General features: G+C 39.8%; 1 protein-coding gene across 5 annotated transcripts in view; it reads left to right on the top strand.

The window, feature by feature from the left end:
- Positions 1–15,453, top strand: part of ARFGEF3 (ARFGEF family member 3) — a 98,469-nt gene that overhangs the window by 44,306 nt on the left and 38,710 nt on the right. For 4 of the 5 annotated variants that reach the window (XM_080390099.1, XM_080390097.1, XM_080390096.1 and 1 more), the window contains 8 exons: positions 465–507; positions 1,510–1,588; positions 4,714–4,818; positions 6,265–6,589; positions 7,906–8,018; positions 8,767–9,677; positions 13,232–13,315; positions 14,515–14,681. In XM_080390099.1, coding sequence (XP_080246225.1) covers positions 465–507; positions 1,510–1,588; positions 4,714–4,818; positions 6,265–6,589; positions 7,906–8,018; positions 8,767–9,677; positions 13,232–13,315; positions 14,515–14,681 — 1,827 coding nt within the window. The remainder of the gene's footprint in view (positions 1–464; positions 508–1,509; positions 1,589–4,713; positions 4,819–6,264; positions 6,590–7,905; positions 8,019–8,766; positions 9,678–13,231; positions 13,316–14,514; positions 14,682–15,453) is intronic. The other variant, XM_080390098.1, reaches the window with a different exon arrangement.

Here is a 15,453-nt window from a genome sequence, read left to right as displayed (position 1 = left end):
CAAATGATGTAAGAGATTGTTTCCATTTCCTGACTGCCATTAATGCTGTTGGCACTGTAACATTAACAGTGACAATGTGATAAACTCTTTTATACTCAATTGATTTTGGTACTTTGTGAAATCTAGACTATGCTTTCCTCTCAGTTAATGCAACTTACATGCCTAGTTATTATTAAGTTGTTTTAGGTGTAGGAAATAAATGCCTAAAGAACTTATAAATCCTGGTTCTACTCAATGAGATGTGAGTTCCTTAAATGTAAATGACTGTTAAAACAGATCTTAAGGAATGTTTGAAGATGTTTTGCAAAAGCTTGCTTAAAAACAGAACTAACAAAAAAAACCACACCACCCCAGAACACATAGGTGACATGGGTTTGTTAAGAAAGCTCTGCTGTTAAATGTTGCTTCTGCAGTATTTTTCTGCCCCTTGTACCAGTTACACCACCTTTGTCTTTCCTTAACAGACAATTGAAAACCATGATGCCTTGCAGAAATTCAAGAGTCAAGGTATTTGTAACACTTTTTTAGTGACTTCTTCCAATCCAGCTTTTTTATTTTTCGCTTTCCTTTCATCAGCACAGTGCTGTTTAATGTCACAGGAATTGCATCTTCAGGGTTTCTTCCCTTCTCCGTAGCTTGATGCTGTGTTACCTGTGGTAATAACTGAGACAGCCCTGTTAGCTCCTGATATTTTCAGTCGTGTGTTCATTTGGACCATGGTAACATCATTGCACTCAACATAGTAATAAAAGGATTGTTTCAAGGTGAGTTTCAGTGCTCAGGAAAAAGTTTTAGTAAGTGGCTTTACTTCCTAAATTGAAACAGATTCATGGGGTAGGACATGGAATCTGGAAATGATTGTGTTGTCTTTCAGGCCAGAGACGCAGTCTATAATGGCAGCTTTTGAAAGTGCACCACTAGCAAAGGTCTGTTCAGGCTTGCCAAATGATTAATTTACAAGAGGATTTTTTTCTGTTCCCATTCTGGCTTAGCTTCCAACATCTTCCCTGATAGGTAAAAGTAATCCCTGCTTTTGACGTTCTCACTGGATTTCTGCAGGAGAACTTGTATGGATGGAGGCTAAAATCTTTGGAGTGCACAAGCATCCTTTTTTAAGATCAGGACCTGATCAGACATCAGAAGCTGTGTAGCAGAGACTAACTGCGGGGAGAGATACAGACGTTCTAGCTGCCATCTAGAAGTACTGGAGCCAGTCCTTTTTTATTATTTATTAGTATACTTACTTTATTATCTGGATTAGACTTCAGCTAACCTTCTGTGATTGCACGTAAGCAATCAATGCTCTCTCCGGATCTAATACTACTGCTTTTTCATTGTGTGGAGATCACTTTCCGATCTTGGACTTTTCCTACTGCATCTTCTCTGTAAATTTTGGCAGCACTGCTTGTTGTTTAGAAGCATGGACCAGCTCTGAAAGTACATGCAATGAATTGGGGTTGTAATCCAGCTGCACATATGTAATGCCTCTGATCTTTGTTCTTTTTGGAGGTACTTCAACTGAGTCTCTTTGTGATGATGTTGTATCTGTCCTCACTGTGCTCTGTGAGAAGCTCCAGGCTGTCATAAAGTGAGTTATTTCAGTTTATAATTTGAATTTACTACCTAGAGATTGAGAGTTTCACTGATACGTGTGATTTTACTATTGTAGTCCTGGAATTATGGAACAAAAATGTGCCTAAATGAAGTGTTTATTAGAGGAAGTGTTGTTCATGATGCATTAATTTAATCCTCACTTGAAATAAGAAGCTAATTTGCCTTCTTTGTGCAGTGTTCAGCTTTAAAGAGCTTCCAGTAAATCTAATCTGTAAGTAACTTCCATACAGCAGCAAAATACTTGTCAAAGGAGTTGTCTTTTCTGGCTTGAAAGTAATCATTGTAAAGAGAACAATTACAAGAGACGTGGAAAAATGTAACAGAGACAATATGCAGAAGGAATTAATGTGTCCTTAGAAATGTGGCATTTATCCAACTAAAATAATTTACAGTACCAAAGCATTCCTTAAATTTAGGAATATTGTACACTTGGAAATGCACTAGCCTGACTTTTAAAATGCAGTTATTATGGGCAGTAATAGCATGTTACACTGCATTAAGAGTCTCTTGTTGGCCAGTATGGTAAGAGTAATAATTACTCATGAGTTAAAAATTACTTCCTGTGTCATTCTAGCATAGCTGGACTAATGGGCTATTGAGAAATGAGCGAAAAAAAGCCTGAAGTCTTAAAGAGATGTGCAAACATTATACAGCAGTTATTTGAAAAACAGAAGTATAGCAAGCTGGAAATAGTTCAAAATTTTTAAGGGGAAAAACAAGTTTTCACTTGGTAACACTGTTTCTGTATTAGTAAAGTAAGATTTAACTTGCTACTACTCCGAGTTGCAAGTCCTCTTGAGTGGTAGCAAAAAAAGCCAATCTTGAACGTATTGAAAATGTAGCATAACATTGTCTCTTTGGTTGGCCTGTATGTCCGTGAAAGTAGCCTGTGATGAACTTGGGGGAAATGGGAGATACACAAAACAAGCATGCATCGGTCCTTCCTTTCATGTGCTGTACCATTTTCAGGAAACCTATGGCTTAGGAACTGCCAGAGCTGAAGACAGCGCAGACATCTTTGTGTGCAATTCTATAGACTTTTCTCTGATGACTGTTTCTAATTACAGCAAGATTTGGAAGGGAAGATTACCTTACTTAGCATTATATAATCAGTGTCACGATTTGGGAAAATAAAAGCCTGTTTCTGAATCTTCTAAAGGAACCTTTTTTCCCAGTTCTGTGTCTAGCTACAGGATAAGGAGAGATCTTCAAAAGTGTGTATCTAACAATATCAAGTGGCAAAACCAGCTGAAAGGTTAATTCTTTGTATCAATTTTTGCCCATATATGAAGCTATAAACAGCTATCATCTTTTAGGTATTGTCCTCCAAGTAATCACTTTTTATTACTGGTTATGAAACATCAAAATTAAACTACCTGACCGGATCGCTCAGAATCACTGAAAGTCTTTAAAAAAATTACCTGCAATCCCAGCTTTCCATAAAACTGTCCTGAATCAGAACAGATTGAGGCATGCTTTAGATAAAGTACAATAAGAAATTTAAAGGGCTTAATTCATGCTTGTAATTATGTACCTAGACTGTTAGGATCTCTATTTATGAGATCTCTGTTTATTTTCTGAGGAAAAATAATACAGTTAGAATGGCTTATTAAAGAGCTCCATGAATGAAAAGCCTTTATTTCTTCTTTCAAGGCAAATTTTAGTATCTCCTTCAAAACACTTAATTGGCAGCAACTTAACTTTCTAACCTCCCGGTCAGTGAAGTGAGATTTTAGTATGATATACTGCCTGTTCTAATTTCATAGTCCAAAGAAATTCCTCCTTCTAAATTTCAAGTTTATTAGAATTTGGTTTTGAGGGAGGCACACCTATGAGCAATAGTTCAGGGAGGTGAATTTTTTTCTTGGGACCATTGGTGACTTTGGTGGTACTGGAATTTGTGGCAGCAGTGAAATGAACACACTGCCTATGCTGAGGCATGCAGGAGCGCAATATTAATTTCTTGACAGCAGGAAAAGAATATGGTAGTAAGAAGCATTAGAGCAATCGCAGGTGCAGGGATGCCCTGTGCCTGCCCATGCAAGTGTCAGCTGTAAGTTGTTGATGATCTACTTTAAGATACGTTGTAAGATAAGCTGTCAGGAAGGAAGGCAATTGTACCTGGATTGTGTGCATCTCTCCAGATAGGTGTCGACTGTTGTGAGGAAAATGCTATCACCTCTAAAACGTATAACCAGCCAGCAGTTTTAAACCCTCTGTAGCACAGAGTTAGAAATCTAGCTTCAGGCCTCAGGATTCACTATTTTCTGCATGGCATGTGAAACAGGTACTGTTCTACTCAAATGAAAATTCATCTATGGGAACAAAAGGAATTCAGGCAGTGACAGAAGAGCAGGCATTTCTCACTCTTTAATTTCAGTTAAGTCCATTCTGTACAGCTTTCTTTACCCACCATCATATATCAGAAAATACATTCCTCCAGCTCTCATTCACCTGCTATCAGCTGCTCCTGAATCCCAGAGGTAATTCTGAGAGTAGGTACAAGCACATTGTACGTTACAAGTGTATCAATCCCAGATGTCCACAGGATCTTTTACGTTCTTTCTCATGAAGCTCACTTGGTGTTTATGGTTTTGACAGAGTAACTGGTAAGGCCCTGGAAGGTAGCCGTGTTGTCATGTGACTTACTGCCTGTAGACATTGACTTTTGACCACTGTGGCTGTCACCAAGAAAAGAGAAAAAGTAACCAGAAGAGAGCAGCCTCAATGCCCTTCAGAATGCCTGAAGAAACCATCCAATCTGGGATATCTGGGTGTCTCCTTTTCCTCTGTTTTGAGAGTTCCCTCCTCCTCAGGTTTTTAGATTGAACTGTAATAATTATTTCTGTTTTCTTCTTCCTTTTTTTTCACAAAGTTGTTTGTGGTTCTTTTTTCAGTAGCAGATCACTGCATGTAGTCAGCGTAAAATAAATAGGATGGTAAAGGTGATCACACCATTGTAAATCCATAGGAAGAAGCAAAAAGAAGTCACTGCTGTAAATTGCGGTATAATTTTCAAGTGAACTAATGTAATTCTTTTAGAAAATCAAATAATCTTTGTTTAAATGTAACATGAATGGTATCTTTTCTCTTTGCCAGTGACAATCGGCATCTTCAGCTTCTTTACTTGGAGTGTATCCTCTCCATGTTAAACAGCTCCTCTCCCTGCATGCACCAACACAAAGGATTCACTGATTTAATATGGTGAGTACATCTGATGCAAATATTCAGTTTATAAGTATAAAAGGACCTTCTCCCCCCAGCCATGCAAACAAACCTGCAATAAATCTCCAGATGTGAGCAGAGCTTGCTGTTAACCTGCTGTCAGTTCATTCTGTGCTTCATATAAGGTTGGTTAGGATTTCATGCTCAGCTAGCACATTAAATCCCTGTAGTGGATTATCACTGTAATGAAGTCTAATATATTTAGCTAGAACAGAAAAACTCTTTACACTTTCTGTAGTAGCTCAGCAGAATCATGTGTGGCATTGAGCACACAAAATATTCTGCTTACTGTTAGAGGGTGCTGAATAGCTTCTTACTGATCTGATGCAGCAGCTGTTGCTGTTGAAAGCTGTGATTACATCTGCTTTGAGGCAGGTGTGTTTCTTAAGGAGTGAATTGATACATTTTTTAAGTGTACCTGATTGGAGAAAGAAGTGGAATATGCAGACTCAAAGTCATTATCTGATGCCTGGTTAAAAGCTTTTTTTTTCTTTCTGTGACTTCAGTAAGCAGAACTGTTTTAGCAAGCATATTAAGAGAAGCAATGACATTTCTGGACTGCATAAAAATCTTGAGAAAATAAGAGATTTATGAGGATGTGTTACATTTTATGCTGAAACATTACTTGTCATTGGGTGCTTGCTCCAGGCGGCAGCTTGAACCTGTGAGGCATGTGGGTGAAAATCAGGTTTGGGACTGCATTCACTTGGTTTTTTAAATCAGGGTCATGCAGACTGCAGTGAAATGTTAAGTGCGTGAGTGCAAAGCTGAAATAACAGCTAATTGAGCAAAGTGCTGAGTTAGTTTTGGCTCTGGCTGCACAGAAGAGTGATCTGCTGCTGTGGAATCACTTGAAGGAAGGATGTTGTTTTTAGTGTATAGTGGCATATGAGATGTTACAATGCACACTTTGAGTTACTGTAGAGGGCTTTAATTATATTGTCAAAAGCCAGCAAAACAGAGACTCACAACTGAGGGTGCATGTGCAGTTCAGTGGTAGAATGTCAGGCCATCTAGTTAACATAGATTAGTTTTTGTTTGGTCATGTTTTTTTAAAGCTCCTGAGTTGGACTGAAGAAGAAACAGAGCAGTAGAAACCTAGAATTTCTACCTTGCAATAGGTTACAGCTGACAATAGAGGCAGGCGTGCTGTCTTGTAAAGGACAGCACTGGGCAGCAACATGAACTTGCAGAATCAGTACCGTTTATAAAGCACCCAAAAGTATTTCCATATGTCCTAGCATGCTGATACTTGGGAGGTGAAAAAAGCCTGTTGTAATTTTTTATTCTGTCTAACTATTCTATCTGCTGTTGACTGATCATTAAAACTAGCATGTGTATCTCATTAAACTGTGGGCTATTTTCAATCTGTTCCTGTGAGATTATTTTTTTCCAGTTACCATCTGCTGCTTTTCTCTTTCTCAGGAAGCAACTGTGTCCAGCCCTGGTAGTAATCCTGGGAAATCCAATCCATGACAAAACTATCACCTCTGCCCACAGCAGCATCTGCCTTGAAGCTGATTCACCTTCCTCAGGAATCTCTGATCATGGCCGGGGTTCAGGTTGTTCATCCACAGCACCTGCCCTCAGTGGGCCCGTTGCACGGACCATTTATTATATTGCAGCAGAACTGGTTCGGTTGGTGGGGTCAGTGGAATCCATGAAGCCTGTGCTGCAGTCTCTCTATCACCGGATATTGCTTTACCCACCACCTCAGCACCGAGTAGAAGCCATCAAAATTATGAAAGAGGTGAGATAATCACATGTGCACATCCAGGCATGTAAAGCAAAATGTTTATTTAACAGTAAAAATCGGTGATACGTGCATGCCAGTCCATTCCATATGTTAGCAGTAGGGATGCTGAAATTGCCCTTTCTGAGCATAGCTGTTACATCAAAGTAAATCTGACAAATATTTTTAGTTTTAGAAAGTTGTAATGGCTTTATTTGTCTCCATAACACAAGCTGCTGTGGCACTTTCATCAGCGTTCATGCTGTGGTACTGCATGGAGATCTTAAGCTGAGTCATGACTGCTCTTTTGAGTGAGATGCAGTGTAGTGATCCGGTTTTCAACTTCTTTGGCATCTTGCCCCACTCTCTGCTCTTGCTTGAAGGAGACATTCATCCTCACAGCATAGTATTCCAGGCACTAAGGTGAATATGTTTTGATTACATGCCAGGTTTTTTAAATCTGGTTTCCTGGAACTATATTAGAACAGCCACAAGTAAGCTGCCAATACCTTAGTGGCCCTGTCAAGATGGGCTCTTCCATTTCACGTGTGCAGCTCTCTTATGTTGTGGAACACAAGGCAACTTACGTAATTTGTAGGAACAGTGGTCTTTTCTTAGAGGATTTTTGTTCTAGCTTGTTGTATACCTAGGCTGTTCTGTGTCTTGAAGATCTCTTCTAACACCACACAGACACCTTCTGGGTTGTTGTCTGAACTGGCAGTCACCGTGACACTTGTCTTCCTCTAATTTTAAAGAATAGCAAGATGACAACTGAACCTTTAGGAAAAGCTCAGTCTAATGTTTCCTGCAGGACATGTCTGTTGCCTCTTTCTGCTTATTAATATGGGCTTGTTTGTAAAGCTGCCGCCTTGTATTTCTTGGTGGGTATTAACAGGACGCCACCCAGCAGGTTGAGCCAGAAGGAATCACTTTGTCTGTCTTTGCATGACTATCATTTTATAACTGGATGACTGAAGAGAAAGGCTCCCTTTGGTATATAATACAATGTAAGATACTTATTCTACCTATAAGCATAGAGATTGTCTTGCGTGCAGTATCTATTAAAACGTATTCAGTCAAAAATGTAAAGCACTGGACAACATTCTATATGTCATTCTTGTTGAATATTCTGCTCTTCTCTATCTGTTTTTCTGCCTTTAAAAAGAGGAAAGATAGCTTTAATAAGTAGAACATCAGGGTGCTGTTTTCTTTTGCTGTGAGAAATTACAGTACTGCTACTTCAAGTTCCAGGCTTGGTAGAACTATGACTCATTTATTGTATTTAAATAATGCTTAGATAACCCTCTAGTAACTTCTGTTTCCTTTCCTTTCAGATACTTGGCAGTCCTCAGCAGCTTTGTGATTTGGCAGGGCCCTGCTCTTCTGAGTCAGAATCCAGGAAGAGGTCTATTTCTAAAAGGAAGTCCCATCTGGATCTTCTCAAGCTGTATGCTGTTTCCTCCTTTAGCCTCTTGTCTCTTAAACCTGCGTACACAGGACACTTAAATAGCTGTACCTTCAGAAACATACCCAAATATGAGCCAGGGTATCTCCCTGGTTAAATAAGCTGTGAAAATGGAAGACGGGTAAAAGCTCTTACTGGTTTGTCATCAGTCTGGGCCTGTTTGTAAGAGCATAGATAACTACCTTGTGGAATTTGCCAAAATACTCAAATGTGTTGGTTTACAGCTGGAAATTCTTGGGTTTGGGTCCCTAACCTTGCAATGAAATAACTGTGCTTATTTAGATGTATATTTCCAAGATGAAGTCAAAGGAGGTAATCGGAAAATTTAAACATTGTCGGATTGAGCAAGAAGGATTCTCAGTTCCTATAAAGATCACATCTTGTAGATAAGATAATTTTCAGGACGCAAATGGCTTTAAATTTAGCTTCAGTTGAGTGTTGAGGGTTTTTTCTAGTGTAAATGTTTGTCTGTAAGGAAAAACATGCTGTGCATGCTGGTACAAATGCCTGGTAACTGTTTCCCTGCTTGGCATTTCCTTTACAGCATGGCTGTGTCCGTGTGGGAGACTTAATAATTTGTTCTCACAATACTAGTTGTCTTTCTCAGCAGTAGTCTTACAGGATAATTTAACTTCTTTTTTTTGCTGGTTATGGGGGGATGGTGTTGGATGATAGTGACATGCTCCCTATATGTGCTGCATCACTTAAATAAACTCTGTTTTAATTGTAGTATCATGGATGGGATGACGGAAGCATGCATCAAAGGTGGTATTGAAGCATGTTATGCTTCAGTGTCCTGCGTCTTTGCCCTGCTTGGAGCATTAGATGAGCTGAGCCAAGGGAGAGGTCTTAGTGAAGAGCAGGTCCAGCTACTGCTGCGACGCTTAGAAGAATTGAAGGATGGAACTGAGACGAGCAGGGACTCCATGGAGATCAATGATGCTGACTTTAGGTGGCAGAGGCGCATCCTGTCCTCAGAAAATCCTGCCTGGGAATCAGGAAATGAGAAGAGTCCTGATATTAGCATTAGCGTTACCACAGACACTGGGCAGACCACTTTGGAAGGGGACATGGGACAGACAACTCCAGAGGATAACCCAGAAAGTCAAAAAAACTCACTGCCATCTCCAGCTGGTCACGAAAGCAAAGGAATTCATTATAGAGAACCAGAATCAGAAACCATTGACCAGCCAGATGTTGTTCAGAGAAGCCACACCATAGTCTATCCAGATATAACTAACTTCTTATCAGTTGATTGCAAGACCCGGTCCTATGGATCCAGATATAGTGAAAGTAACTTCAGCGTAGATGACCAGGACCTTTCTAGGACTGAGTTTGATTCTTGCGATCAGTATTCCATGGCAGCAGAGAAGGACTCGGGCAGGTCAGATGTCTCAGACATAGGGTCTGACAACTGCTCCTTGGCTGATGAGGAGCAGACACCACGGGATTGTCCAGGTCACAGGTCCTTACGTACTGCTGCGCTCTCTCTAAAATTGCTGAAAAACCAAGAAGCAGACCAGCACAGTGCACGGCTGTTTATCCAGTCACTTGAAGCTCTTCTTCCTCGGCTTATAGCTCTTTCCAGCGTAGAGGAGGTGGATGGAGCACTGCAGAGCTTCTCTTCAACATTCTGCTCAGGTTTGCAAGCAAATATTTACTGTCGAACCAGCATGCGTACTGTGACAGCACTGCATGTAAATTGTCTTGTAGGATTTCATCTTCAGAGAACATACCCAGAATAAGGAGGTTTGTGCTTTACAAAGCACATTCCTCCACAGCAGCACACTTCATCCAGTGCAAAGCAAATTGAGTATGCAGGCACTGATTCAAAGGAAGGTCAATCCATTGACTCTTAACAGGCTCTGGATTACATCCTCAGTCAATAGAGAAAACTAAATTTTCTGTAGTACGATACCTCTTCACAGGTTTGTGAAGATCCGTTGAAAAGATTTGCACATGCTGTCCTTAAAGGGAGGCTGGGTTGCCCCTGAGCATGAAAGGGTGTGGGGCGGACCATCACCTGTTTTGAAAGAGATTTAAGTGGTAGCTTAGTACGATACTGCATTACTATTAGTAATGCCAGCCTCACAAGGAAAATGGTAAAAATTCCATGGCAGAAAGCTCTTGGAAGGATTAAGAAAAGAGGAGCATCTCCCTTCTTCACTCTTCTGTTTCTCTTAATACTGCCATCTATCATGACAGGAAATGCCAAGCTCAAAGCCCAGGCCAAGTGAAAAATAAAGATCTTACCTTTTAAGAGATTAAATACCTGCAGTTCTTTCAGGCTTAGAACCTTGGGGATCCTGACTTGGTCAATCAAACAAAAAAACACTGTGCAAAGGCTAGTTTGTCCTGTTGACAGTATATTTTAAATGTTTATATATATATATATATTAGAAGCGTGTCTTTTTTTCTGACAGTGGCCGAAGTGGAAATGTTTGTTAAAATATATTTCTTTGTGTCTTTAACTTAATTCACCATAATTGCCTTTCCTGTTGCTCCTCTCCTAATCATTGCTTCATTCATTTGTGCTGTCACACACACATTAAACTCATACAGAGTCAGAAGGGATGCCTCCCATCATCATAGAGCATAATTTAGATATAAAGCTGGGTAACTTAGCTGATCTTTGTGATACCCTCGTTTAAATGCTGGCCAAATAAGCCCTAATTCATGGTAGATGACATTCTTAAGATACGTTGTCCATGTTATATCACAGGAAGGGCGTACTTAAAGGGGACATTAATATTAATTTCATTCCTAATTGAGGTGCTCAAAAGCATCCTTTCTGTCACAAGGATTTATTTTTCCTGAAACAGAGTGATCTTGAGGTTATGCTAAAAGACCAAGACTGGAACTCTAGCTCAAACCTCTGTGCACCTGTTCCGTTGTGCGTGAATGAGTATACCACTTGCTTTCTCTTTTTTCTGTCAAATCCCTTTAAAACATTTTAAAGCATTGGAAAGGGTAGACTTAGCAGGCCTCTAGATTTTAAGGATAAAAGCAGCTTTTGTTGTCTTTCAGTATGACTAATGCAGTGAGAAAGATGGAATAATACACTCCATTTCTGCATTAAGTCCATAATTTATGGTTTGTACTTCCCTCTTAAACAGATACCTAGTCTCGGACTTAGACTGTTGAGACAGACCCTTCATTTTGCTAAGGAAGCCACCTCCACGGTTAAACCTGTGCATGAAAATGTGCACCATGTTTCCAGTCTGATTTGGTGAAGTAATCTTAGAAGATGCCACTCAGGAATCATGGGAAAATATAGTAGCAGGTTACTGTATTAAATTTGCTCAGAAGAGGTATCCTGGTGTTTTCATAGAGCTGTGGCTGTTACAGAGTTGTAATTTTACGCTCTCACAGGATCTGTGCAGTTCACGTTTCATTTGGGCACCTGGAATGAGACTCAGTCCAGCTGAAACTGTCCCTTAACTTGTACCTCGGATCTTAAGCAAAAGTCCATCAGTCCTGAGGTGAGGGCTTGTGTTACTGTGAGAGCTGTGTGAGTCTGAAGACCTGTAGAGGGAGGTTTACTAAAGTTGAACCACATGTCTGTGAGTAGGCACTCCCCCTGAGGAGCTGCTGACACTCCAGTCTGGTCTGCCTCTATCGTCAGTGTTTGAGTTCTTACTTCAGGACTCCTTCGCTAACAGCAGCAATTCAGGGCTCAAATTAGGTGATGAAGTTAGAGGAACTGGTCCTATTCGTTGTATGTACAACAGCTAGTCATTTATAATTCCTGAAGAATACATTAGGAAATTTGAGTATTAGTTAAGATGTTGAGGAAAGAGACTGGTGCAGTTCTGAGACCAGCCAGTACAAAACAGTATTTTTGTGTTTGAGAGACCTTATTTAACCGATTTGTTTCATTTTTCATTTTTTCTTACATTTTGGGGGAAAAATACATTTGCTACAGTTTAGTAGTCTTTCCTACAGGCTAAATAATACTGTACTATTATTATGTTCTCATAGGATTGAAAAGCAATGAAAGGAGGTAGGAATCTGAGGCACTGGTATGGGAGTATAAGCATAGAAAAAGTGAAGTCGTGAAATTAAGATTTGGAAGTCAATTGGTTAAAAGCCTTCATAATCTACAGTTTTCATCTTTCCACAGAAGGTTCCTCCTTGTTGCTAAATAAAAGCAATGCCAAAAAATTCCTTAGGGACACTGACGTGTGGTGTCTTATCTTAAAAAATACTGGATTATCTAAAAATTCTCCACATTATCTTGGCTTGCAGAAAACATTGTCTGCATTTTTTCAGTACCAACTTTTACCTGGGCGATTTGAATGAACTGCAGTCTCTGTTAAGAGTCTTATGACCTCATTGTTTATTATAGCTGGCAGGTCTTTGTAATTAAAATTGATGATCAGTTTTCTCTTAATTCAGACATAACTATTCTTGTCAACTTCAGTGTCAAGGCATTAGTTCTAAAAATGGTGTGCCATTGTGTGAATAATCGTAGGAAACATTTTTAGCAGCTCTTTTCAGTTTTGATTCCATAGCTTTTAGTGGCAAGGTTTTTATGTTGGGAAGCATCATTGCAAGTTTACTCATAAGCTAATCAGCTGCTTTTGAGAACTCTGCATCTCTTAAATGCACTTGTTTATTTTCCTGTATTTTAGAGGAAATTAGGGACCATTTTTCCCAAACACTTTCTGGTGCTCAGATACATACCCACTATGTAGTAGCCACTTTATGTGCAGTTAGACACCTTCCTTTTTAATTGCAGTCTTGTGTAGGAGGTTGCACAATTTTTCAAAATATTCTAATGCAAAATAAAGTGGGCTTTTTTTTTCTTTTACTACCTCTCTTCCCTGAGGTTTTTGTTACTCCAGAAGATTCTAGTCCCTGAGGTACATATTTAAGAGAGATAAGACATCGAATCAATATATTCTAGCTACATCAATATCATGATCCTCCATCCAGCAAAGTGTTAAGATGCATCTTTGCCTTCAGTGATGAAGGAGTCACTGGAGCTACTCACAGGCTACTTCCAAGCACAGGGTTGCAGTTTTGGTACTAGGTAGAGATTCTCTACCCCAAGCACATGCCAACCCATGTGGGTATGGTTTGTGGCCAGCCCTATCACCCCTCTTCCACAAAGGTTGCTCCCTTGAACAGCTATTCATTTTTTAGACCCACCCTGGAACAGTTACTGTCTTTCTAAATCCGCCCTCAAACAGTTACTCACCTTATCCACGCCCCCAAAGTGACGACAGTGGAAAGTCCGAGAAGGCAGCAGCACAGAGCTTTCAAACTCTCACGAGGCAAGAAAAACATTTGCTTCTTTTCTGTGTGTGGATTATTTTTATTTTTTTTTTAATGTTAATGGTTTGTTGTATTTTGTCTAAGAAGAGGTATGAGCTTTATGGTGGGAGGAATGTATTCACAGTAAACCACTGCAGCAGTTAACGAATTACACAGCTTTGCTTCATCATGTAACTAACCTTGGAAGCTGTTTTTTGTTTCATTTCAAATGTTCCTCTAGGATAAAGCTTACTCCTTAATCATCTCTAATTGACGTTACATGAATGGATTTCACAGCTGATGTGAAAACCATGAAATTTTGTGGGTCATTTAGGGGGATATCTAATATTTCTGGTTTTTTCATGGCTCAAACTACAGGTCATGGGGATTCAATTAGGTATTGCTCATGCTTGATTTATGTTTTTCTACCAGTAGGTCAGCTAACTCAAAGGAAAATGTATGTGCCATCCATCCTACCTGGGAAGAAGGGATTGTGCCACTGGGCATGGTTGCAGGCTGTCATTTCATACAAATAGTGTTTTCAGGAGTACTGAGCACTTACAGGTGGCTTGTGGGGCTGACAGAGCTGCAGGTGCTCAGCTATTCAGAAAGCAGGTCTTGTATGAACTAAATGGGGCTTGGAGTTGTAACGAATTCCAGCCAGCTTGGCCCCAAATATTTGTCCACATACCTCTAGGCCATGGAGAGAATGATGATTACAGCCTGATCCAACAAGGTGCTGAGCACTCCAGTCCCCATCCAACAACTCAGACAGGACAGATTTACTGGGGGTTAAAAGAGCTGTCACCCTCATTAGCACCATTTGGTGCAATGTATGCTCAGTTAAGTACACAGGCTTTGCCTCCGCTGCTTCCCACCTCACCTTTCCAGTTAGCATTGCACGTGTATCCTGCCCTGTGCTTTGTACCAGCAGTCGTCCCAACGAGTGCTGGTGCTCCTTGTGTATTTCACATTGAGCATGTTGCTTTGCTGGACTGTGACTGGAGTGTTCAGTTTGCCTTGCAGCACTGCAGTCTAGATGGACTACTTATTTTTCTGTTTCCTATTCTAGCGCATTTAGTAGAGTAATTTCTACTGATGATTCATTAACTATTCTAGCAATCTGTTCCTGCTGAAATGCTAGGGTTAGTTTCTGATATGTTTTTTTTCCAGGCAAAATCTGTGTAAAATGTGAGAGCTCACATGGTGTTTTTGTTAGGTATGATGTACTCACCAGGATTTGAGGGAAACCTAAATTTCAGCTTCCAGACTCTGATGAATGCAGACAGTCTCTACATGGTCTCACATTATACTCTGCTGCTCAACCTAAAATTGGCCAACTCGGATTACTACAGGAAGAAGCCTGCCCAAGCTCCTGTGTTGCTGGTGAGTTGGGGAATATGGGAAAACTATTTAGAAAAGAAATTTTACTTCCTTTCACATAAACCAGTCCACACATAAAGCCTTCAGGCTGCTTGCTAAGTAGTGAAATAATAATTGCAAATGAAGCGTTCTCCAAGCTGCTTCTGAATCTTGCATGCTGAATGTCATGCATCTGAATTACACAGCTTCTCTGTAATTTTGGAGGGGGATGAATGCTGCTTGCTGATTATCATTGAAGTAGCGGTCTTTAGATGGATACTCTATCTTCAGAACAGATCTTCATTAGCATGATGTGATATAGCAAGTATTGTTTGTGCATGTTATCAAGGGACATACCTTCATCTTGCAACTACTTTTGAGCATAGTGACAAATTTCTTGCTTAATACTTGATTTGTATTTACGCAGATGAAGACATGAGATGTTAGAGTGAAAAATAATTAGGTTTTAGTAATATGAACTGATGATTTCTGTAGCACCTGGGATTTCTCAGCTTCTTGGGCTTTTAAAAAATTGTTTTGAAGGCTGTAGGAGTTACGAAACATAGATCTATGTTTTTCAACTAAGTTGTCCAAGAGAAGTTGCTTCAGAGTTTTCCTAAAAATAAAAACCCCCAATGATATACAGAACGAAAAAATGAAAAACAAGTTTGTCAAGAAGTACCATTATTGCTGAGTTTCCCATGTAAGAGAACATATATTCTAGAAGACCTCAAAACAAATGGGTTTTAACATCATCAGCAGTTCTGGTATGTTCTTCAGCAGCTGCAAGAGCAAA

Source organism: Falco punctatus, assembly GCF_963210335.1.
Source record: "Falco punctatus genome assembly, chromosome: 5".
Classification (NCBI taxonomy): Eukaryota; Metazoa; Chordata; class Aves; order Falconiformes; family Falconidae; genus Falco; species Falco punctatus.
This window is presented reverse-complemented; position numbering and strand designations above follow the sequence as displayed.